We start from the raw sequence: 25,410 nt of genomic DNA on the forward strand, positions 1-25,410 counted from the left end.
ATGATATTTTTTGCAGCCAACTCACAGTTGTCTGCTGTGCACAGTAAGAAAAATGCATTTCCATTAATCGATTATAGCTATCAGATGAACATATTTGTAGTGATTTTTAAATAAAACACACAAATGTAATGTAACCTCCAACCTTTTCCATAAGTTTACAACTCCTATATAGGTCAAACTTAAGAAAAAAATGGGGGAAAAAAGTTGAAACTGATGTCTGAGACTGATGAGGCAGAGAGAAGCACCTTCATCAGGAGGAGAGAGGTGTGCAACCTCGACTCTTCTCACCCCGCCCACGCTCAACGCTGATTGGCTTAGTCGGATGAGTGTGGCTTTCTATTGGGCCATCCTGTTGTCAGTTTTATCTTCCAGCTCTGAATACCGCACAGCCGGCGAGGCATGAACACGATAAGCGTGATACATCGCTGGTGGATATACGGAAGAGGACAGAGGACGCAGTCTGCTATGGTGAGAAACGGATCAAATTTACTGCAGGAAATTTAAATACATCACGAGGGGGGAAACTTTACCGATGTGCTCTTGCGGTTTAACCCTGAAAAAACATAATACCCCGGTGGCAAGAGACATGCTGAAGTTAGTTGCAGGTTTCTAACGATTTAAATTGTTTTCTTTTCCTTTTAATGATGTTAATTCATTGGAAACTAGCGTGATAAACTTTAATTTTCGTCATTTTTAATCTGTACTACGCTACACAAAATTGCACGCTCTTCATAGTACGAGCTGCAATGGAAATAGGTCCACCTTAAGAAAGTGATTTGTTGATATACTGTTTGTCTCCTTACAGTTATTGTGTTTGGCTTTAAATGCAGGCATTTGTGGAAAGGTTTTTTTTTTAATGTGCGTACTTGGAGCTGTCTTGGACATTTTACGCATGGGAATGGGATTGTCTCCGGGCGCAGCTGCCAGACAAGGTGCGATAATTGGATACGAATCTCGCGATGATCAAACCAATTAGCAGACCTGCAACGAAGGTTCTTTGTCCACCGAGGGAGGTTTCACACACGATTTAGTCACAAAAGAAATAGAAGCTTGGAGAGAGATCATGTAAATTCACCGAAATGTGAGGATCAGAATGACCTCTATTTTCTTTGCACAGCTCTAAGCTTTTGGTCCATCTCCTGTACAGCCATGTGCAGTGGATGAATAATTCATAATAATAGTGACAGACTGGAATCCTTTAAGTAATGGAATATTTATACATCCATTATTCTGTATAAATATGCATAAGAGATAGACTGACCACCCCATTATGCACTTACTTTGTCAGCAGGTTCCTAGGATGAAAGTGGAGGTGGGCATAGGTCATTAGATGGAGAATGGAGAGCTGATAGGTGCTGCTATTGCCTCAGTCATTAACATTTTCTTCAGATGATGAAGAAGTCCATTAGAGGAGGTGCAGTGAGACATAAATCTCTTTCAGTGTTCATTGTTTAGCTGAATCTGCACCTCTCCTGCAAGAGATCACTTCCCAATCAGACTGTGTTGTGGTCACTGCTGACCAGTCTGTTTCCTGGTTTTTGTGGTGACTGTCACTGCTCATGCAAGCATTTTTTTCTTCTTCTATTTTGTCCCTAAGAAACTTCTGTTTCAGCTGCAGGAAATGCAAAAGAATCACTTCCTGTGTACCAGAGGCTATTCTTGTATGGGAAATATCTACCCATAATTTGCTTTTTAGAATAACATCTATGAACAGCTTGAACAAGGTTAAAGTTGCGTGAATGGTTCAGTATAAAATCATTTAATGTATCAAAAGTGGACCTGAATTTGCATTGAATAATTGTTTATCATATGACTAAACAATGTGCTACAATAAATTGATCATCTCAGGAAATCCCTGCCAACAACTCCATAAAGCTTTGGAGTAAATACTACACTTCAGATTCAGAAAACTTAATTGATTGTTATGACAATCGGTGTGGCTCAACATATAGTGCAAAACAAACTCAGACAATAAACATATAGCAGGTGTTAATATAACCCCCCAGTATAAATACCTAGTACAACAATTTAGACTGAATAAAAATTGTATTGTAGTACTGGTGAAGTTCAGTGTACCAAATTCTTTAGACCAAAGTTTGGCCTGAAGCCCAGTCATGGCCCTCAGACGGATTTTAAATTGTCCTCGGCTAATCTTTCAAAATATACAAAATGTTAATATTGGTTAATCAAGCAAGATCTTTTTGCATTTTTTCCATTTTTTTAGGCTCATGGCAGGACTATCATACAATTGTAGCCATAACTGTGTAGCATCAAGTAGGAGCTAAACCAGCAGAACTAATGTGTTTTTATGAAAAAAGAAAAAAAAGATAAAGCAAACAAATGAAGAAAGAAGTATAACAGCATCAACAGCGAGGGCCACTGTTTCAGGGGTAATGGTGAGTTGAATACTTTTTCAATGGAAGAGGTGTTTTTGTTTAATCTGTATGTGCTATTTTTCATATATAACGATATAATAACTATATAATGTGAGAAGCAACTGGCCCCCACGTCTTTTCATATCATCTAAACTGGGCCCCATTCAAAAAAGCTTGGACGCCCCTGCTTTAGACACCAGATGGCAGCACCATAGCACATCATGATTGTAGAAACTTAGACTTAGACTTAGACGACTTTATTGATCCCCGGAGGGAAATTTAATTGTCACAGCAGCTTGGCACGTAAGACATACAGAGACATACACAGAAAATAAAGAAAATAAGAAGAATAATAGAAGATAGAAATAAACATAAATATATAAAAATAGAATAAATAGAATGCTGAGGTAGTGCAAAAGAGTACTGAGGTAGTGCAAATGCAGTGGTAAGGTGCAATCTGATGATGGTAAGGATACACATGAGCATGGTAATGATGACAGCAGAATAAGGGGAATATGTAGAGGTGTACATATAATACTAATAATGGTTATAACATCAGTTTGAAGACATCGCACACATAATAGTAGTGATAGTATTAATAATAGTAGTAATAATATCCATAATATTAATATTAATAATAGTATCAGCATCATGACATTAGCGCTTGACATTTTATGTCTGATGACCAATGTTATGTATAATATGATATAATAATAATGATAGAATAATAATAATGGTGTATATTATATATATATATATATATATATATATATATATATATATAGTGATGTATAATATAATATTTATAATACAATACAGGCGACGATCCGATGTTATATATTTGTACATATATATACATGATATGCATACACACATACTGCAGTCTGCAGTCAGAGATCGGTATTTTAGATACCCTTCATGAGAGTGTTGAACTGTCAGTGTCAGTCCGTAACAAACAGTAGGTAGGGGAGATCTAAGATAAGATGTTCTGGTATTCATAACAAGGCATTTCAGTTCCCTTTCTACTCTTTATAAACTGCTGATTTTTTTTCCTGAAGATTGTTCTTGTGACCTTGGAGGATATGGGAAAGTTGATGAGGATGAGGGGGTCCTCCAGGATCAGGGAACTGGAGTGCTGTAAGTCTAGGATTTTAGTTAGGTGAGGTTAGATTTATTTTAGGTCACAATACCATCTTTTCCTTTTCTTTCTGGTTCTGTTCAAAGTATTAGACCATCATGCAAAAGTTTGTGGGCAAGTATACACGTGTACCTATTTTTTGTATACTTATTTTGTTTATGCTGGTACATATGTTTGTATTTCTCAAAACTACTAAATAAGCAACATGAAAAACAAGTTGGTTTTAATAATTGCCAAATTTACCAAATTCTGTCAACACAAAACCAAAAACCCCCAGTTGTCAGAACAAAGACCAGATGTATATTGCAAACTAAATCATGTTACCTTATAGACATTCAACCTTTCTTCAAATACAACAAAACACAATCTACTACCCCTGATTACAACACCAGTACACAGTAACACTGAAAAAAACTAAACAATAAAAGTATATTAAAAAAAAGGATGGTAATCAATAATTTGCAACTGGAGTTGAATGATTTGCACATTCAGTGGAAGCTATGTGTGGTGTGGTGTGGAAAATGTTAACCAAATCTAAAGTTTGTGTGAAATCGTTAAGTCACATTGGTGCAAAACCTGTGCACAAACCACATAAAATGTCTCTTTTTGTTCAGGCTCAAAAAGTCACTATATCCACTGCAAAATCAGTAATCAGTGGATTTCCCTGTTCTAAAATCTGTATCAGTTTCAAAAATCCCATCCCATCCTGGGTACTAGTATTGAGTTCCTTAAATAAAAGTAGCAATACCACAGTGTAAAAATACTCAAATACAAGTCCTGCATGCCAAATTCTACTTAAGCAAAGATTTATTTTATCAAAATATGCCCAACAAGTAGGCCTATTGATAAGGCAGCAAATAGCATCTTTCACTGTTTAGTGTATTCTAGTATTTATGTAATTGTTGATGCATTATTATTATTATTATTATGCATGCAGTGTGTAGGAATTAGGAGCATCTATATTCGCAGAAACTGCATATAATAAATGACCTGAAAATAAAAATCGTTGTGTTTTGGCTGACTTTGTTAAGCTGTTTATGTCTACATATGGAGTGGCTCCTCTTCCACGAAGTCAACCATGTTGTTTCTGTAATTGCTCACACAAAGGCTCTGGAAAGGGCCATTCACTTTTTCACGGTTTTCATGCAACCACTGTAGTTCCCCTACACGCTTGGCACATGGGAGAAGTTTGAGTTCTGCAACCTCACTGCTAGATGCCACTATATCCTACACACTGGACCTTTAAGGATACTTTAATATTGTATTTGTTTTAGATAAAGCAAATTTGTAATCACTGATATGCTAGTTTAAGATCAAACTATGCAGCAAATGTAATAAGCTAATGGTCTAGATTTGATGACTAACATCTTAATCTGCAAACTAACAGCTGTCACTTAGGTGTGGATTGGATTTTAAGGAGGCTTCTGATGATCACAAGACAGTAACACTAACAAGACAGTTATCTTGACTGTTAACAGATCCTCTCTGTTGGTGTCTTGTCTGACCTGACTATCACTGTGGAATATTTGACTTCAAAGGAGCAGCTAATTGCATTATAGTCAATAATAGATGAAAAAGTCCCTTAAACTGGCCAAACCTGGGACAAAGTCCACTTTGTTGAGCAGTTTACTTTCACTTTCCATTTTACCACTTTGTGCTGTCGAGCATGAAGTAATAATAGGATCACATATCAGTTTTCCAAGAGCCCATATCGACACCAATAGGTATTTTAGGTGGAAAACAAAACAGGTTAGCACAAGCCTTAGGTATTAACTTTCCATTGCCCAGATTGGTGTCAGTGCATGCCTAAAGTAGGCAAATGCATTATGTGTGAGGATTTGTTTGAGTTCTCTTGTGGATCTAATGGGGTCTGTCCTGTCTCATGATTTACAAGAAATCACGCAGCTGGTGTACAGCATGTTTACTAGTGATCATAAAAAACTCACTCTCACCAGTCTACGCCCTGATCACCTTGATGTCTCAGTTGCGCAACAGAAGTCCATAAAAGTCAATAACCAGTGACAGAGCACCCCCAGAAAATGCTCTTACATCAAGTGGTGACCTCTTTAGATTGACCATGGAAATGGATATTTATGACACAACCCACAGTTAGCTCATGTTCTAGCTTTTAGATGTTTGTGCAGATGTTTTAAGTGAGACATGTTTTCTCTGTGCCTGCTGCTGACTCACATCCTGTAGTTTATTAACTAAAGTCGAGGTGACCTAAGGTGACCTCTCATATCCTGCCAAGGAAGTAATCGTCTTTCCCATCATTCAGCTCTAAAGATAATAGAGTTTTAACAATGAATAGCACACAAGGCCACACTTTTGTTCTTATATATTTATTTACAAAAACAATGCCCAAAAAAATGCTCACGGTCATATGAAAAAATAAATAACCAGCTAAGTCTCTTCAGTTTCCAGCTGCATACACAGAACTACACTTTGACAATATATTGACCATTTAACAGTGTTTAAAAGCAGAAACTGTTAACATTTATGACAAGCCTCCAGGGCTCATATTTCAACATCACACCAGTCATTTGCACAGAATAAGTAAAGCCCCCTGCTGCTTGCCTGCAAAGAGATTTACGCTCAGACAACAAGTTTAGGGACTTGATAACCCGGGAAATGTCTGAGCTGTTTATAGAAAGAGTAGCATAGTAGTAGCGTGTTTTTTTTAACGGCCTCTGGTGGCCTTGAGTCCACAGTGTGGCAAGAATCAGCATGTACAGGCTTCTCTCTGTGCAGTAGCTTTGTATCATCTCTCAGGCTGGTCGACTATTGGGAGTTGGAGGATGAGGTTTTCTTGTTGTGCCCCCGGGTTCTCTGTCGAGAGCGCTGGCGCTGGTGCTGGCGCTGGTGCTGGCGCTGGCGCTGACCCCTCCCCTTCTTCCTCCTCCTCAGGCACAGCTTCACATCACGACCCAACGTTTGAGCTCTAGAAAACACAAAAGTAAAAACTTAAGCCTGGCTGTGAATTGATGTAGTGCGAATCAGAGTCAAGTGGAATACAATTTAATAGATGTTTGTTGTGGCATGAATAGCTTTTATGGAAGAATCCAACCTAATCTTCAGAATAAATTGTGGCATTGCATCTTTTTTTCAAACCACATTGTACATGTCATATGTAGCAGATATGTTGAAACTTTATGTTTCAATGTTATGTTGCAACAATGCTGTGGTTAAAATGTGGTTTGGTTTAAGCATAACCAACACATCGTTAGGGTTAGGAAAACGTTGTTTGTCTTAAAATACCCGGTTTTGTCGCAACAAACAAAGTTGGAAATGTCGTGACTTGTCATAAAAATAATGTGGTTTTGCTGTTTGTGGTCTCAAACACTGGTCTGCTGCTGGCCCTCCTCGGTTGCATGCCATCTGCTATCCCTTCCCCATCCTGATAGAAACTCAGCTCAATACATGTGATCTGAACTACATATCTTCAGAAATATTAACATGATACGTATGAACTGACAAATGTACAATAATTATGACAATAATGTTTTATTTTGGCGTCTGAGCTGAAGAATAATATGTTAGCATTACATGGTTGGCCTATACACTGAGAAAGGAAAGCATGGGAGCAATTTTGGGCTCCAATTACCACTCTGTTTTCACATGTTGACAAAAGGTGTAAAAACTATTCAAGTAGGTGGTGTGTCACTACAATAACTGGCTTGGCAACAATGAGATACTGTTGGCAGTGATTTACGGGAAATATGAAGACAGGTGGAACTGCTCTATAATGAGTGAACAAGCATTGCTCAAATATTCTGCTACTGTCGTGTTAAAGGAATATTGCATATTGCTGGTGTTGTGTGCAAATTAACCCTAAACTCAGTCAGACTGTGCATGCCTTTAGTGAGTGTGTCTGTACTAGTTTAAGCAAAGTTTCACTGATCAAGTCTTACCTATTCCAGCAGCGAGTCATCTGTTTGCCCAGCGGTGCCTCTGGATTCAGACACACTACATTATTGTTACTCTTCAGTATCACTCTGAAAAACACACATAAACCCACATGTTCACTCATCTGGACTCGTGTGTGCATGAATGTGCATACTTGCATGATCTGGTTAGCACTTACATTACTGTGACTTTGTTGCAGCTGGCACTTTTCGGATAGACTGTGAGCTCTTTCAGCTGCCCTCTGACACCTGGTTGCGTCTCTGGACACAAACATCTTCCTGGGACAAACGTGCTGTCTGACTCTCTCACTGCACGGACAAAGACAGTAACAGGATTACAGGTTAACTCAATACAGAGCAGCCCGAGCAGAGATTGAGTTACTGCTTGTTCACATGCACAGCTTTGCCAATATAAAACAACAACCCCACTTTTACTGAATCCGGATTTTATGACAGAATACACAGATTATAAGAGAAGATAATTTTTACCTGTGATCAGCAAACAGCAGAGACTCAGGAAGGCAAGCTGGCAGGCTGACTGAGGATACAGCTTCATACTGGAGACGAGCTGAACGCTGACACTGAGCAACTGAGCCACATGTTTGCCGTTTTATACTCTTGCTCCTCCCCCCTGCATACTCAGAACTGGGCTTTCCAAACCAGGAAATTCCCTATGGCACTTTCCCTCTGAAGAATAAGGACACAGGAATCAGGATGTAGAGATCAGGGACACCATTCCTCTGTCTTGTCAAAAGACTTCACTCTGAAGGACACAGTGATTAATAGGGGTCCTTCTGTTTTTAGTGTGCATCATAAATTGGACATTGGACTTGTGTTGCAGGCTGGTTGTTTTCTTTAGAAATTGTGCCACAGAGACAACTGAGTAGTGTTTTTTATCATTATTAGGAGCTGTTTATAAGAGCCTTGCCACAGTAACAGGAGTTATCCTTGAATGAGACAGCAGACAGTGTTTTCCAGGCTATGCCACAACATGTTACTCTGGTGGCTCTGTGCCAACAGCACCATGTGATTTCTCCTAATTCCCCCTCCATGCTTTTACCACCGGATTTTAAAAGGTTTGCAATCCTCAAATTGAATTAAAAATGAAACATGACAGGACATTAAACTGATGTACACATTTTAGAAGAATTATTTTTGTTATATATTTCTATTTGGTAGTCTGTCATCTTTTTAAAAACACCTGGTCAAAGGAATTTTCTCAGAGATTATTTAAGGTCATCTGTACATGAAAATCATCAATTACATAGAGTTATTAGTTGTAGTTAAAGTCCCATATTATGCTCATTTTCAGATCAATACTTATATTTGGGGTTTGTGCTAGTAGCCTACATATTTACTTTCTATAATGTTCCGAAAACACCTTTTCTCATGCTGCCTGCCCGAATACCTGTAATCACCCTCCGTCTGAAACACTTGGTTTTAGTGCCTGTCTCTTTAAGCCCCCCTTCCAAAAAGCCCAGTCTGCTCTGATCAAACACATTCTCACCCCAGCTCATCAAATATTGTCGCTTGTACAGTGCTGTTTACATCTACACATCACACACAAGGTATGCTCCTGTGTTTGCTGACGTTCTGGGATGGCATGACAAATTATGCCTGTTCAATGGTATTCATTTTAAATGTGTATTTTTTAAAAAATGAACTTCTGTTTTCACAGGAAACCGTGAAGTCTCTGTTAGATGTATAGTCATTTTCAAAGTATTTTACAACTTTGATAAAACATTAACATTTATTCACTTGTGCAATAAAAGCACATGGTTAGATTTAGGAAAAAAACATCATGGTTTGGCTCAAAATTCATATAGGAAGCACAGCTGGCACCTGGGTGAAAGTCCAGGGTTTTTTGGATCCACGACCATCCTTTCTGACAGCCCTGTAGGACTTCCCAGCTTACTTGCAGCGTTTCAAAGTCACGTTGTTGAGTGGCACATCATACTGCAGTAACAGGTGTACAGCTAAACGGCAGCGCATCATACTGCCATAAAAGAGGCCTCCTGCCCCATTATAAACTAACGTTATTCACCAGTGCATCATGCCACTGCAAAAAGTGGCTTTTGGCATCGGTGCCTGACGCCAAACTCACTGACCGAGCAAAGCTAATTGATGACTTCGGAATGAGAATAGACTGTCTGATTGGTCAGTGTTTCCGGGTCCTCTGCATCTGAGCTCTCAGCGTCTCCACCAACATTGCAGCCAGCGAATGGCTGTAATGACGTCGTAGCAGCAGTTTCTTCCTTTGTGACATCACAATTTCACAATTATCCTGACAGCTCATTTAAAGCCACAGTTTCTGAACATGGACTGTGTGCTTTTTTTTGTAGATTGAGCGTTTTGATACTTTTACAGTATTTGCATAGCACCTTTACCTACTTCATAATAAAATATGACATGTAAATCAGACTGTTTAACCAATGGGACCTTTTAAAAACAATGTTGTAAACATAAAACAATCTTTTTGTCATGACTATTATTTTTGTCTGATGTTTTTCTGCCATAGCTGGACTCTCGTCAGAATGGGTGAGCATCAAATCTACGTGAAGCTCAGTGAAGAGAAACTTATACCAAAGTAAGTTCTTTTAGGTCATTTACTGCACAGTAATTGTATACATTAAAGTAAAATCACAATGATGATTACATGTATTTAATTTCATCAGTGTTTGCATTGTGTGAGAGCTGAATGTTAATCTACCCTTTGTGGTCTTTTTTCATATTTAGGTCTGACATCTTGTCACTGCTTAGGACCTACAACTGTTACCATGAAGGGAAAAACTTCCAGCTGAGGACTCGTGAGGTAAGAAAGGCTGAGACAGATCACCTGACAGGAAACAGTGTTGGCGTGACGGAAATAAAAGTGGTAAACAGGGAGAGTAATTAATGACTTTTTGGGTGGTATGTGTGTGGGTGTGCTGGATAGTAGGACAGAAAGCATTGTAAATGGGTTGCACTCATAACAAAACTGGAACCAGTTGAACCAGCATTTTGATTTTCAGACAGATTCGAGGACAAAAGACCTGAGAACGAGTAAGCTTCATGTGTGCCAGCAGTTCAGAGAACAGACCTGCCATTCCTGGGTTCTTTTACAACATACCAAACAGCTGACAACCACAAAAAAAACCTTTTCCCTCAAAATGAAAATGGAAGGAGTCTCAAATTTCAGTAATATACACTAACCACTAACAAAGTATTTCCACACTAAACGTTTTGCTGTTGTGGTGTTTTTGGTTATTTGTTTGATAACTATTCTATGGGTTTATGGTCTGGAGTTTCCCTTTGTGTTCACCAGCAGGTTTTTTAGAGTGAGTGAGTGAGTGAGTGTGATTGTGTGTGTTTGTGTGTGTGTGTATGTGTGTGTCTGTGGGTGCAGGGCAGGGTGGCCATGATCTGTCCCTCTTTTTTGTCCCACCCGCCAGACTCACTACATTTTCTCATTCTGGGAAAATCCCCCCACAGTCATGGTCATAATATGTGTACATGGAATGCAACATACACATGTACAGTACAGGAACCAATTATATTATCACAGTATTGACATAATATTAATAAAAATTAAAGATAGAATAGCTTGAACCTTTTTTACAGGTTGTTTTTACTGAACCTTGATATTTAATGAGAAGATGTCACATCAAACTCATCATAGAGAATGACTCAACACATTGCATCATACCACCACAACTTGTAATGCGTCCTCTGAGCTCTAATGTGGGATTTTAAAATCATGTCATCATTGAACTTTGCTGGAAATGCAAAGTGTCAGTAATGTGTGTCAGTAAAAAATGTCAGTAATTCAACAAGACAGTGTTGCTTCATTCATAGCTAAATTGATTCAATCCAGACTTGTAGAATGACCTAAATATATATTTGTAATTATATATAAGTGTGATAGCTGTAGAAAGAGCCTACTGCCGTGAAAACCGATGATTCTACATTAGATGTCGCTTTCTGTGTTATCAGACAAGTTGTCTGCGGCTGCATTTTGGTGATAAATGTGGAAAAAAGAAATGAAATGAAACAGAGAAGGACAATGACTCACTTTAAAGTGACAATGACTCACTCATATTCAGCTAACTTTGTATGATGCATAGCATCAGATATTTTGTCAACAACCAGTGTTTCCCACACATTAATTTATTTGTGGTAACAACATCTGCTGCCACGTATTCATGTTTTTTACATTTTTGGAGCCGGACCGTTCAATGAAAGCTTATGAAATATAAATTCACTGTTTGGTTATTCATTGCAGCACTCTCGGGCCACAGAGCGCACTTAAGGCACAGTCGGAGCAGTGGAGCGCGATGCCCAGTTAAAGTGAAACTAATCTGCACGCACGCCTTTACAGCAGCTGCTGCTCTTGTCCATCGATCTGATCTGACCAGCTCTGATCAGATTAAATGATCAGTTAACCATCCCGTGACTCAGATTCCACAAACTGCTGCTGAGGGGAAAAAAAATCATATAAGGTTCTGCACTGTGTTCACAGACCCCCCAAAAAATTAGACATTAGAGAGGAGACACAGAATTATAAATAGGGACACACTCACACACACATACACACACATGCACACACACGCACAACTAAAAACCCTGGGTAGTTTTCCAATGCCCATTTATGTCATTGTACAATGTATGCCCACCCCTTTTTCTGACCGCTTACAGTAATTTAACCTATTCGCCAAAAAGTCACTGGAATATATCGAAGAGTCTACCTGCTTCCTCCTCAGTAACCTACCCGTATACCTAGTGGTGCATCCACCTCATTACTGACTGTAACCGTATCCCACTGCCTAGTTTTTCGCTGTCGCTGATAACATCATCATGACCCAAGGTGGTGTGACAGCGTTACTACCCCCACCCGCCTGCGCTGTTGGTGCTGTTAGCATCGTTCACTGCATGCTGCGTGCCGGCATCCCTGTCCCAGACTCTGAAATCATAAAAATTCTCTGACATACTGTTAATGCTGAAATATTATTGGTAATCATAAAGAAGTCACCATACTCTCAGCCACAGGAACACTAAAAAAATCTCCTTTTCTAGTTTGTTGTTAGTGTTTAAGAGTAACTGGCATTAAAGAGCAGCCATCACACTTTATGTCATAAATTTTGCTGGTAGTAGCTTTGATGAACCACTTTGTTGATGTCCATCATTAATTCTCTGTCTGCTATACTAAATGATAGAATACAGGTACATGTAGTACATCATTGTTTGTTGTTTATGTGTCATCTTTACAGGCTTTGACTCAGTCCTACTGATCTCTAGCTGGTGATGTAAGTGCAGGAGCAGAGGCAAGAGTTTAATTTGGACAAAATCCCTGACTCATTGTCTTTAATAAAACAAAAGAAACGAAACCACAAGAGCTAGTAGATTCACAATTTGAAGCTACAGAATTTTTTTTTTAGATTGAACCTTTGTTCTTGATGCTGAAAACAGCCACGCACCAAACAATCTCATATCTAAGCCAGTTCAATTACTTTTGTTATGAACATGAAAATGTTCAAATATCATTTGAAAATCAGTTGTGTGCATGGTCAGATTATTCAATACAATCAAAAGCTCCAGAAGGGACACTTACAACTTTTAATATCAGCTTTCCAAACAACATGCAGGAGGTGAATTTGAACATCCATTAAGAAAAAGCATACGCCGAGAAAGATCACGTGATTGGATTAGAAACTTCAGAACAGCGACAAAATAAACCTTGTCAGTGTATTGTTAGTGTACAAAATACATTGTGAAAGCATGTTGACAATGGTAATGCTTGTATACAGCACATACTGTCACAGTATGGCCAATGATGAGAAAGTGGTGTTTCTTTATGTAATATGCTCTTATGTCTTGCTGTAATAATTCATGCTTAACATGTAGTGACTGTGTTTCAGGAGGTAGAGCAGGTTGTTCACTAATCAAAAGATCAAGTTTTTCCCCAGCTCCACCAGTCTTGCAAGTATCTTTGGGCAAGATACTGAACCCCAAATTGTTCCTGACAGTGTTGGCATGGGTGTGTGAGTTGGTGTGAATGTTTAACTGATTAGTATGTGTCACCTTGTATGGTAGCTTCAACCACTAGTGTATAATTGTGTGTGTGAAAGTGCAAGTGTGACAAGTGCTTTGAGTCATCAAAAGACTAGAAAGGCGCTATAAAAGTGCAAGTGCATTTACCTTGATATAGTGACATTAGCCTTTTTAAACAGAGAATTTCTAAAGTATTACAATGGCATAACATGGCATTCCAATCATTTACTGTCCCTGTTATATGGCAGCTGATCTTGTCCTCTGCTCAGAGGGTAAGGAGCTTGGGAACCTCATTGTTTTCCCAATTTGCAGACAGTTAGCTGCTTTTTAAAATTTCCTGCAGTGGGTTTCACACATAGCATGTGGTCAAAACATCCCACTTGTCCTGTTCATGCTCCTGTCCTGCTGGTTGTCTTTTTTATTCAGACATGGTGCTTTTACTAGCACCTATGGTGGAGCATAATTCAGTACTCCCACCTTTAACAGGCAGTGTAAGAGGGGTCATTGTTAGAGGTGATACCGTTTAGGCCAAAGGTTGCTCACTATTGACTCATTACATATTTTGTGGAAATGAGGGTAAAAGTTACTCAGCAGCAACATTCTTGGGTTGTAAGCTGGCCTAAGACCAAAATTTAAAAACTCCTAATGTGCTTCCCGGAAAATACAGTGGCCACGAATCCTGATCAAAACCAGTTGTAGATGATCAACATTATTAACAGGCGTTTACTGTGATGACATGACTAAGAGTTAATTTCTATTAATTATCTGGACTGATGTAAAAAGGTTCTGTGTGGGAATAAAAAACAAGTTGATTTGTTGTTTTAACATTACATTATGGTCATGCTTTACAGGTGTGGTCAGGTGATGAGCGTTAGTCATGTTGTGGGCGGAAATGTCAGGTGGTTTGACTTGGAAGCTCAGTGACATCAGCAGTAAACTGAACCAGGATTTTTGATAAGAAAACAAGCTCCAACTTGAATGTTTAAGAATACAACTGTGTTAGCTGAAGGTCACGCTGATTTCTGAAGGTGTTGTTCTGCTTTCTCAGCCTAGCTAGCTCAAGAGCACTTTAGCATGAGGATTTGTGTTAAAAGGGCTGTAAACCCTTTGATTAATGATTTTTTTTTTAATCTCAAGATAATTTTTCCAGGTTGGAGCAAAATATAATAGTTTGATCTGAGTCAATACTGCGCTCAGTTTAACACAGGAGTGGCTGAACGTATTTGCCTGTGCATGTCTGCTGCATTAACATAAATATCAACAGATGTGCATGTAGCTCCCTCTGGTGGCTGTGTCAGATACTTTTTGGTTTAAAAGGCCACCACTGTAGTGTCACGGATTACCACTAGATGACAGTGGAATTCTGGGATTTGTCTTTCTTTGTGAATATCACCCAGGATATCAATACAGTCCTATCTTATCTGTCTGTGATAATATATTGTGATAATTTGATGATTATATTTTGTGTTATTTATTTGAATCTGAAAACTAACTAGTAACTAAAAAAAATAGTGGTTTTACAAGTACCTTAAATCCTTGTACTTGAGCAGATGCCCTTAGTTTCATGACTGGATAATAATATGGTAACAGCCGTAACCACATCACCCCAAGGTGATGGAGCCTGTCCACAACATCCATGTTCGCAACCCTGTCAGCAGCATTTTAATGATTACTTTTTTATTATCAGATTATCAAGTTCAACTACTTATTTTTTTCAATGTCATTTAGTATTTATGTATCAGAAACAAGAGAACTGTCTAGCACAAGTTCCCAGAGAACAGGTTGATGTCTTTAGTTTCGTTTGACCAACAATCCAAAACTAAAGGAGATTCAGTTCACAAGAGATAATAGAAAAAAGAGCAGCAAATTCTCACATTTTAAAAAACTGGAACTAGACAATGTTTAATATTTTGTTTGATAAATGACTCCAAACAATTATTAAAATTGTTGATTAATTACAAGTGAATTCAGCTATATTTTCAGGAAGGTTTGAGATGTGATGTCATCCAGCTCTTTTGTAAATTAAACAGCAGAGAAAAAAAATCTTCATGATTATTTTAGTACTTTATTAGAAACCTTATCCTTTACATCATTACAAAATATCCAACAATGTAAACATGTAGACTTGAGTCCTCAGTGCATAGAAATAAATAGATCTCCACTTTTCTCCCGAGACATATGCTGATCATGTCTGCGTTCAGCCTTCATAATAAGTCCCATCAGACATTGCGCTGCTGTAATCTTGATAAACAGAACAGGTTCTTCCAGCCTTGTTTGAATATGAGATATTCCACCAAAGTGCTTTCAGTGCGTCCCACAGCAACATCTCCCTTTAAGTCCTTATCTGTCCAAACAGCCAGTCCACAGGGTCTTTGCCCCAGCAGTCTTTTTCTCTGCTAATCTTGAGAGAAAAATCCTCTGAGCTGTTTAGACCCAGACTGTAATGTCTGGAAGTCCTTAGTGTGCGGGGAGAGCCGCGAGGAAGTGCGGCTGTCACAGAGAGCTTCATCTGAGCCTTTGAGAACTGCCGCAGCCTGGGGGACCTCTGGAGTCGGACGGGACCGCAGCTCGGGGTCTCAGCAGGGCAGGCAAGAGCCTGGATGCTTGTCATGTAGTCCTCTAGAGACTGGGAGCTCTGGGTAGATTGAGAGGATGACAGGTGGGCAGGGGAGTCCTCGAGCGTCTCAGTGATGGTGGGTAAGAGAGGCAGGGGAGGCAACAGCCGCCTGCGTTTCATGCTGTAGCAGAAGAGGAAAAATAAAACAGTGAGACCGTGACTCTTTGTCTGCAGACTTCAATGACATATGATGATACCATTTATTAAAAAAACAAATCTAGATAGTGATTGTACTTTTCTGTTTTTTAGAAGGTTCTGTCCTGAGCTTCAAAAACTAAATTTAACTTTGTGCCCCTAATCTTCAACATCTGAATTAAGTAAAATAAGTTATGTAATGTTAAAATCTACTTACAGAAATTATTAAATTGTAACCCCATTATAATAAATATTAGCTGATAATAATACCAAAAAAAAGAAGAGGCATTCTCACCCTTGAGGCTTGACTTGTAGCGTTGACATGCAGAGTCAAACGGAGTGATGTCTAGTCGGCTCAGTTGAGTATGACTGGAGGGGAGTGTGTTTCCAGGCTTTATAGAGGCACCCTGATGCAGAGCGATTAACCGTTACTTCCAAAAATAGCTCTGCTGACCTTACTCCCTTCTCTGTGAATGTGCGTGTGTCTGTGCATGTGTGTGTTTGAGGGTGTGTTCACTCCTACTCAGGAAGCTTAGGAGTGGCGGGTCAGCGAGGTTTGCTGGTGCAGCTGCTTTGAATGTTTATATTCCAGTTAACAATGAAGCCCAGGGAGCAATCTGTCTTACCTATGAAAACTCTTTTCCCTTAAATTTCAGTTTTAAAATGATTTTCTAACTAAATATGGCACTAAAAATGACTGATTTCATATCTTTTATATAATATTTTTCATCAATTTGCACAGTTCTCACTATCAAGCCTGCTTTCGATCATACATAACTATGACATAATGGTCAGAAATAACTATGTCAGCCACAAGTTATCCATGCAGCGTGACAGTCTACATAACAGTCTACAAACATAAAAGGCCTGCATTTAGAGGCCCAGCATGAAGAATTGGTTCAGCTTCATAAGCTGTTTGTGTGTAAACACCACATGGCTTTTAAAGCAGTCAGAGATCCACAAGCCAACTGCTTTTATAGGCATAAGTGTGTGAGTGGTCACATGCTCCTAGACAATGAGAATACCTGACAGTATTTCTGACTTTATCTCAATGTATAGACTTCTAAACTACAGCCATATTTTTTGATTAGCTGGCCTCAGTTTTTAGTAGGGCTGGGCAATATGGATAAAATAAAATATCTTTGGCACAAACGTCTCAAGAATGAACTGATTTAGAATTTGGTTGTTGAAGGTCACAGCTCAAAGTTACTGTGACCTCACAAAACAATGTTTTGTTTTTATGATGAAACACTTTTCTGGCCTTTATTTAATGTCATAACTCAGAAACAGAAGGGGAGACATTTGGTCAGATACTGAATTGGCAAACCTAATCTTATGTGTCCACCTTGACACTATAACAAATGTATGGATCTTTTGTGCTGCTGATGGGAAGATATGTGTGAAACGCATATTTTCACACACCAGAATGCAAACTGTAAGTTCTACTAAACGGGTTCGCGAAAGGCATATAACCATGACGCGGTAATTCTAGTTGATTGTTATTATTTTTAGCTTTACTTTGAAAAGCCAAGTGAAAAGGTGCCAAAGTGGCTGACACTGTTTAATCTCCTTACTTATGAATTCATGCATCAGCACAACTTCTTCTAAATTTACAGTTTCAGTTCTGTGATATCAAAACGCCTTCCCCCTGTGTGTACGTGACCTGAAGCAGTCATGTCTCTATTCTCATTATTGCTGCCTTCTCAGACATGACTTCACCCTTGTACTGTTCAAAAAAAGGTGGGTCACACCAGACGGGTTTCTCCAAGATGAGAGGTTCACCCTGTAGCTGTGAGCGACTGTTTCTGCACGTACACCTGATATTGAGCCCCTGTGGCAGGCGGCCAGCAGGATATCCCCTCTGACCACGAGTGCTGATGATTATTGTTTTGTGTGTGTGCGTGTGTGTGTGTCTGTGTGTGTGTGTGTGTGTGTGTGTGTGTGTTTGCATGCGTGTGCAGGAGGATGGAGAGCTCATCCTTGAGGGGCTGCTGAATATCTACTGGGGTCTGCGCCGACCAATCAGACTTCAGATGTACGACGATAACGAAAGATTCCGCCTGAACCGGTATGACAACCTGGTACAGTCTGACTGCAGATTCATGTGCTACAAAAACAGATGTGGGTTGTGTTACAACAGCGTCAGCAGGGACCTCTCACACAATAGCAGAGAAATTCAAACTCCAACAGCTGACCTCGTTCACCTGCATCCCCACCCTGTATTATGTGTTTAAGGAAACTAGGAAAACTCCTTGTACATGTGAAGTACATAATGGTGCTTTATTTAAGATTTAGAGATACGTTAGAATTTACAAAAGATAAAATAAGAGAAGATTTTACTGACTACAGCATGTAGCCCAATAGTGAATGAAACATGAATAATAAAACGCATTAAGAAATTAACTAACAAAATGCAAAAATGTATGCATTTTTATTTTTTGGATTGGAAATATGTTTAAATGTCCAAAACATTCAATGGCTCCAATTTCTCAGATGTGTCACATATGATAATAAGTTGAATATATTTTGATTTTGGACGGTTATTTTAAAACCAGCAATTTGAATACATGAGGGTTTTTTTCAGATATTTTTATTGCTTTAATTAATCAATAAAATAAATAAACTGATCAAGAAATGATTGTAGATGGCGGAATAATCTATAATGAAAGTAATATTGACCATGGAAGTCGTAGTTTGTTTAAAAAATAAAAGTTTGCTTAGCAAACGCAAGGAGGGAAAAGGGGGAGTGATTAGAGGAGGCCCTCGGAAAGCCTGGAACGAAAAGTTTGGTTTAACTTCTTAGTATTTAGTGACATAACATAATTAAAACTTGGCAGAATATATCAGTTGAAAGACTGGACTTTGCATAAAAGAAAATAATTGAAGCTCCTTGAGGCCTCTCTCAGTGCTTAAAGGTGCAAAATTGTTACGTCTGCCCATTGCACTAGAGCTGAGTAAGTGATTGCATATGCTGCTGGAGCACCAGCATACACATTTTTACTCAAAAAAGGGATACTGAGGGTTCCAAAAGATTCAAAAGGTGTGTGCGATAGATCAAGAGAGGAAGAGTGGGGTGTTTAATTGTGTTTCCCAAAATGCTAAACTGTTTTTTTTAACTCAATTTCTCACGCTAGCTTTTCCAGGATACAATCTTCACTGATATGCGGTTAAAAGTCCTGAAAAAAATCTAGAAAATAGACTTTGTTTGAGTCAAGATCAGCTAAATGTTATTTTCGAAACATCTAGATGCATCTTAAGTGTTGAACACTGTAGAGTGTTGACTGCTAACAGATGATAAACACATTGTTGCTCTGGCTCTACAGAAACGATGCTGTGGCAAAGCAGCTCTCAGCGGAGTCTAACAATAACTCACTGGGCAGAAACACCACACCTGCTTGTGAGTAACAGACACGTGCAATCCCTCTCACACACGCTCACCTGCTGGATTTATGCAGATTACGAACACATGAAGCAAATTAGAGCTCAACAAGTGCTTCATTCAGCAGTTCCATAGGAAAGGCTGGCTCACGTGTTGAGCTCAGATTACATGAGATGCCATCTTGATCAGATCACCAGCTCTATAAATAATCAACATCAGACTACTTAGCCATGGCTCTGACATTGGCCTTTTGGCCTTGAAACAAATAAAGAACTTTGTTGTTTTTTTCTTTGTACAAATTGCATTTACTTTGCTAAACCAGATCATTTGTCTGGGATTTACTATTATGTTGTTTTTGACATGAGAAACATTGAACACTCACGACTACGCTGAAATGGCTGAGTATTTTCATTTAATTTTCACACTCCAGATACTTTTTCTGGCCCATGCGTGACATTGAATGTGACAAAAAACAGGGAGCTTTTCCTGCACACATGGTAAATTTAGTGGAAAAGGGGTAGTCTTCAATGGAGACATGAAAGAATGGTAATAAGTTGCCTGACTGGATCAATACTGGGCCCTCATTTTACGAGAGATCATTCCCAGTGGTAGACAGAATTACATAGTGAGATCGAGGTTCATAGGGAAGCAGTCTAAATACAGATGGTTTCATTTTTCTGTAGCCATTACTCATTATAAAGTTAAACTTGCTTATTAACTTCAAATTGTCAAAATTACGTAAACATTAAAATTTCGTCCTCCAAACGTGATTATCATGTGCTTTTGTCGCTACGTTTTCAGTGTAACTGTCATGCATAGCTGCTGATGTGTATAAAAACATGCACCATCTGATGCCTGCGTAAAGAGAGAGGTGTGTTTTTGTTGACCCTGAGGTGATGACACGGCGGGTCAGGAGGAGGAGGATTCTCCTCAGCTGCTGAGAACCAGGAGTGATGCTTCCTTCATGCAGGTCCAGAGGAGGTCAAAGACACACACTGCCAGAGATCTGCAACGTTTGCGCACACACAGGTTCTCAATCAATGGACACTTCTACAACCACAAGGTACAGTAAACAGAACACACACGAGCACCAGCATTAGTGTATCCCATTGTTGACACAGCTCCAGCTGCACAAGGGCAGGAGTTTCCTGTGCTGCTGCGCCCGTACTTGGGCTGAATTTCACAATAGCTGTGGGCAGATTTCATTACTGTTCCACAGAATACAAGGATACACTGCATTCAGTTTCTCCTGAATACAGTGTGCGTGTGTGTGTTTTTATTGAACGTATTCCAGCTACAAACTGAGGGGTTTCCTTCCTGTTATAAATGTCCACGGTGTTCATGTCCAGGAATCCCTCCTCATGTTGATAAAGTGATGTTCCCAGTTTTTTTCGTTCTCTCAGTTATTTCTGCATTTTTGTTTCTTTTGCTTTCAGACATCTGTATTTACTCCAGCCTACGGCTCAGTCACTAACGTACGAGTGAACAGCTCAATGACGACCGGACAAGTCCTCAACCTGCTACTACACAAGTTTAGGGTAGGCAGTGAGACTCTGAGTAAATTTCAAGGGGTGTTTAACCCTTTAAAACCCTGGGCGATATCACTTCTTTTGTGCTGCTTTTAGATGCCTTTCTCAAGTTTCTAAACTTCTGAACCCTGAGCAAACTGGTGGCTTTTTTTTTCAAAATGGAAAAAGAGGCAAATGCACCAAAAATTGCAAGAAATTTGTAAATGTAGAAAATATGTTTTTTAAACTGTGCAAAAAAATGTTGTGGAAAAAAAGAAAAACACTGGAGGAAAAAAAATCTAGGCAATAACAATATTTATAGCAAATGGTCTTAATTATATATTTAAAACTATCAATTATCCTTCTTAAGAGGATAATTTTCAATTTAAAATTTCAGTTAGTTTTCTTGTACTTTATACTTATTTCTTGCTCATTTGGGTAATTTCTATTTTTGTTGCTCATTGCCTTCTTCCAATGTTTTCAAAAGAAATCATGTCAATTTACTCAGGTTTCAGGGTTAAGCAAAACTAAAAATAATTGTATTTACGTATTTTTAAGGTGGAGAATAAACCTGAAGAGTTTGTCCTGTATATGGTGCACGAGTCTGGTGGTAAGTCGGTCTTTCTTCCATTGCAGTTTTGTCAATAGAAAAATTGTGTGTGTGTTTGTGGTTTCTTATTTTCTTTGTGTGTACAACCTTGTAGAAAGGACCCGCCTGAGGGATGGTGAATACCCGCTGGTGGCTCGTGTGCTTTATGGACCCTGTGAGAAAATCTCTAAGATCTTGATCACGGAGGCCGACCTGGGAGAGGAAGTCACATACGATGTGAGTCTGGACCTCCTCCCACAGCTCTGTTCTCTCATCTTCTTCTCAATAAGTGACCCCCTTTTTTCATTTTTTGTGTATATTCCTCAACACAGACACACAATGACACAATGGACCAATGATAGACGGTCAGGTTAAATTTAGCTTTCTGAGAAAAGATATCCTGTTTGGGGACTGATGTAACAATAGGCTGAGATGGCCGATTGTATGTTGTGACTGCACTGAGTAATAAATAAAACCTGTTGCCGAAAACTTTTCTTTACTGTCTTAGAGGGAATGACTCTCATACAGTGTGTGGCAACTCAGTAAGATCAGCTAATTAAAAAAAATCTGACTTACCTCTAGTTGTATGTAGCCACAGTTTTGCTTTTTGTCCATGTTTGGAAACAACTGTTGTTTCTGCCTCGACCATAACACAGTGGAGATAAATGACATTTTGTTCGTGTTACTCAGAGCATTAAAGGTCCTAGTGTGTAGGATGTAATGGCATCAGAAGGAAACTTCTTCAATGTGCCAAGTATGTAGAACTTCAGTGGCCGATGCAAATAAATGCAGATGGCCTGATTAAGAGCCAGCGTTTGGTTTGTCCGCTCTGGGCTACTGTAGAAACAATATAGTGCACTTTGAGGAAACCCCCAGGAACAGCGCCAGGCTTTGAAGCCAAGTTTACATAAAGGCCAAAAGTGGAATTACACAGTCGTGTGATGACATTTGGCCCAAAAAGATGTTTTCCCATTGACTTACAATGTGAAAGAGCCGTCTGCTCAGGGACACTTTTTTAAAAAAAAATTTGCATAAAAATCACAGTGAAATTACTTGTTTCACTACTGGGATTTGATTCATTAGGTCCAGTACAAGAGCCACAATATTAAATGATTGTGACCCCATTCAAGTTAGTGGAGCGCTAAACCAAAAGTTAGCTGTTCTAGGCCCCACAATGCAGCTCTTGGTAATGTCATACCACCAAAGCGTTTTTGGCATCATATGCCACTGACTAACTTTTATAGGAATGAATGATCACTGTGGATGAACCACAGAACACATTAGAATATCTTTGCACTAAAAATATAGTCAGCTTCCAAATTTCCGTTCTAACATGCCATTTAGGACACTAAAACAGTGTGTGAGATTTTTTTGTTTGTCCAAAACCTAAGTATGAAACTAACATGTGAATGGCAGAGTAAAAAAAAACTGGACACTATGCTGGCATTAGTATCCCACAATGCAATGTGGTAAACAACAACATTTGATAATAGCCAGCGACAAAAACAGCTCTGTAACATCAATAACGCTTACATATTAGTGTTAAGAATAAGATCACTTTGCTAGGCGTAATATATTTAAAAATCATTTTTGAAGTGCAAGAGGAGTTGATGCAATTGTGCAGCGATAGTTCTACAAATGTAAAAAAACATAGTTGACTTTGTCTGTGTGGATGTTGTTCATGAGGTGAACTGAACCTGTAAAATAGTGGTTAGAGCTATTCTTCTATTTCTATTTCTGCTGGAAGGTTATCATCTTGTGTTACAGTCAACTTAGGTCGATTTTAAGTATTTATTATTTTAATCTTATGGTTTTGATTTCTTTATCTGGACAGAGAAAACGAGTATGAATGCTATTTGGATGCCTGTGCACTCAGAGTATGGATGCAGTTAGTATCATGTCATTGAGGACATGTAGCTCCCTTTTGCTGATATATGTGCTGATAGGTTTTAATCTTTTTCTCCCCAGGTTGCCCAATACATAAAGTTTGAGATTCCTGTTTTAGACAGCTTTGTAGAGAAACTTAAAGAGGAAGAGGAACGTGAAATAAACAAGCTGACCAAAAAGTAAGTTAAGAGCCTCTCTACTCAGCAAACAAGAGTTACAAAACTAGTTCCAATCCAGACAAAGTGTCATTTAGTGGAGCCTAATGTTGTTTTTTTTATGTGAAGCCAATATCTGTGACTGACGAGTACGTAGTCAAGACAAGACCCTCAATGAGGACATTGTTTATGTGAAACATTTGTCACTAACTGTTTATAAGATTGTGTAATCATTCATTCTCATGACTGAGATTTTTGCCCCGTGACTCATTTTGTTTGTGTGTGACTTGGGGCATGTGGTCTCAAATATATGATTTATTCCTTTATTTACATACACAAGCATATTCTACTACACACACACTTACTGTGTTAGAGTTAGACGGTATATATATTTGTGACCAGATCTTAAGTTGAACATCTCAAGTTCCTGCTTAAAACCGAAAAGAATACTGAAAAGATTTCTCTTTCACAAATGTAGCACTCAACAGGAGATTGTTTGTGTCAGAGGCTATTAAAGGAGGTTTAGACAAAGTGTGGTGCTGGTGTAGAACTTGCAGGGGCACAACATTATGCGGACTGCACCACGGTCGCATAGCCGCTCTGTAATTTGGTCATAAACAACAATGTCTCTTGCTGTAGCTTTGTCTGACGATTTCAGCTTCTGCCCTTGCCGACAGAAGATCCCAAATCTTGTCATCTCCAAAGTTAGACATTTCCGTTTGCCATCGACATGTAAATGACTCCTCCACACCTTTCGCTGTTAGTTTCCTAACGGTTTCATGCAAGCCGCATCATAGAAATGTAATAAACACCCACTTGCTGACTGGACATGGGCTCAATCAGACATTACGTGGACTCTGTACTGGGAGCTAGCAGGGTAGTCCAAATAAAAAACATTTGTGTTCTCGCATACAGCTCCTCCGGGTAATGTCTTGATAATTTTAGGTTTGCAGTGCATGTGTGAAAGTGTCTTTAATCATGTGTGTTTCCCCCTCTGCAGGTACAGTGCTCTGAAGTCTATGATTCAACATCAGCTCGAAGGCCGAGCTCATGCCAGTGACAGAGTATGAGTGTTTCTGTATGCACAGATGTAACCTGTGTTAGTGTGTGAGAGTGTGTGAGAGGGGAAGGGGTGGGTTCAACACTAATGATTGTTGATTTATTATGGAAACGTTTGCCAGTATTGTAGTGAATGTAGAGGTAAAGGTAAAAGGGTCAAAGTAAAAGCTGCAACAGAATCATATCATACACCAACGTGCTTCTACTTTTACAATTACATATCCGGACAGTTTGTATAAGCCGTTTGTTATTAATATGAAGAGTATCACTGCTTTGATAGCTCTGCTGTTAAGATATTTGCATTTTGTATGATAACTATCACTGAAAATTTGAACATTTATACAAGCTGTTTTTGGTCATGTTTTCTCTGACTTGGACCTTTTTTATGTAATAAATCTCTTTTAGTGTGGCCTTTATAACTGTTGTTGGATCTCTGCTGACACCAAACATAATACCCAGCTCCGACTTCCCACAAAGAACACAGCTATCTTTATTATTTCCTGTACTTCCACAGTGACTGGAGCACAGATTAGCATTGTTCTTCTGAGTGACCCACTCTGCCAGCTAGTTCCCATGAGGTCTATGTACATGTGTGTGTGTGTGTGTGTGTGTGTGTGTGTGTGTGTGTGTGTGTGT

At 39.0% G+C, this 25,410-nt stretch overlaps 3 protein-coding genes across 3 annotated transcripts; 1 reads left to right on the top strand and 2 right to left on the bottom strand.

Annotated features, from left to right (window-relative positions):
* The first annotated feature begins 319 nt into the window (after positions 1-319).
* Positions 320-25,193, top strand: rassf4a (Ras association domain family member 4a). Its single transcript, XM_042502186.2, has 11 exons — positions 320-468; positions 9,937-10,005; positions 10,155-10,230; positions 18,159-18,265; positions 19,521-19,594; positions 20,470-20,639; positions 21,013-21,114; positions 21,643-21,694; positions 21,789-21,910; positions 23,642-23,739; positions 24,716-25,193. The coding sequence occupies exons 2-11, from the start codon at positions 9,953-9,955 to the stop codon at positions 24,783-24,785; spliced, it is 924 nt and encodes a 307-aa protein (XP_042358120.1). The 5' UTR covers positions 320-468; positions 9,937-9,952; the 3' UTR covers positions 24,786-25,193.
* Positions 5,840-8,062, bottom strand: LOC121954589 (C-X-C motif chemokine 9-like). The gene is made up of 4 exons (XM_042502188.2): positions 7,908-8,062; positions 7,598-7,727; positions 7,425-7,508; positions 5,840-6,454 (listed from the first exon to the last, which is right to left on the bottom strand). The coding sequence occupies exons 1-4, from the start codon at positions 7,972-7,974 to the stop codon at positions 6,295-6,297; spliced, it is 441 nt and encodes a 146-aa protein (XP_042358122.2). The 5' UTR covers positions 7,975-8,062; the 3' UTR covers positions 5,840-6,294.
* LOC121954590 (uncharacterized) lies at positions 15,491-16,651 on the bottom strand. The gene is made up of 2 exons (XM_042502189.2): positions 16,493-16,651; positions 15,491-16,183 (listed from the first exon to the last, which is right to left on the bottom strand). The coding sequence occupies exons 1-2, from the start codon at positions 16,519-16,521 to the stop codon at positions 15,778-15,780; spliced, it is 435 nt and encodes a 144-aa protein (XP_042358123.2). The 5' UTR covers positions 16,522-16,651; the 3' UTR covers positions 15,491-15,777.
* Positions 25,194-25,410: the final 217 nt, after the last annotated feature.

The sequence above is a fragment of the Plectropomus leopardus genome, chromosome 13, assembly GCF_026936395.1.
Source record: "Plectropomus leopardus strain MGB_pleo_1.0 chromosome 13, ASM2693639v1, whole genome shotgun sequence".
Classification (NCBI taxonomy): domain Eukaryota; kingdom Metazoa; phylum Chordata; class Actinopteri; order Perciformes; family Serranidae; genus Plectropomus; species Plectropomus leopardus.

Coding starts and splice junctions, on each gene's coding strand:
- LOC121954589 (XM_042502188.2), bottom strand. CDS start 7,974: ATGAAGCTGTATCCTCAGTCAGCCTGCCAGCTTGCCTTCCTGAGTCTC. Junction 7,728..7,907: donor CTGCTGTTTGCTGATCACAG/GTAAAAATTATC, acceptor TTGTCCGTGCAG/TGAGAGAGTCAGACAGCACG. Junction 7,509..7,597: donor TGCAACAAAGTCACAGTAAT/GTAAGTGCTAAC, acceptor TGTGTTTTTCAG/AGTGATACTGAAGAGTAACA.
- rassf4a (XM_042502186.2), top strand. CDS start 9,953: ATGGGTGAGCATCAAATCTACGTGAAGCTCAGTGAAGAGAAACTTATA. Junction 21,695..21,788: donor TATGGTGCACGAGTCTGGTG/GTAAGTCGGTCT, acceptor ACAACCTTGTAG/AAAGGACCCGCCTGAGGGAT. Junction 21,911..23,641: donor GAGAGGAAGTCACATACGAT/GTGAGTCTGGAC, acceptor TTTTCTCCCCAG/GTTGCCCAATACATAAAGTT.
- LOC121954590 (XM_042502189.2), bottom strand. CDS start 16,521: ATGTCAACGCTACAAGTCAAGCCTCAAGG. Junction 16,184..16,492: donor CTACAAGTCAAGCCTCAAGG/GTGAGAATGCCT, acceptor CTTCTGCTACAG/CATGAAACGCAGGCGGCTGT.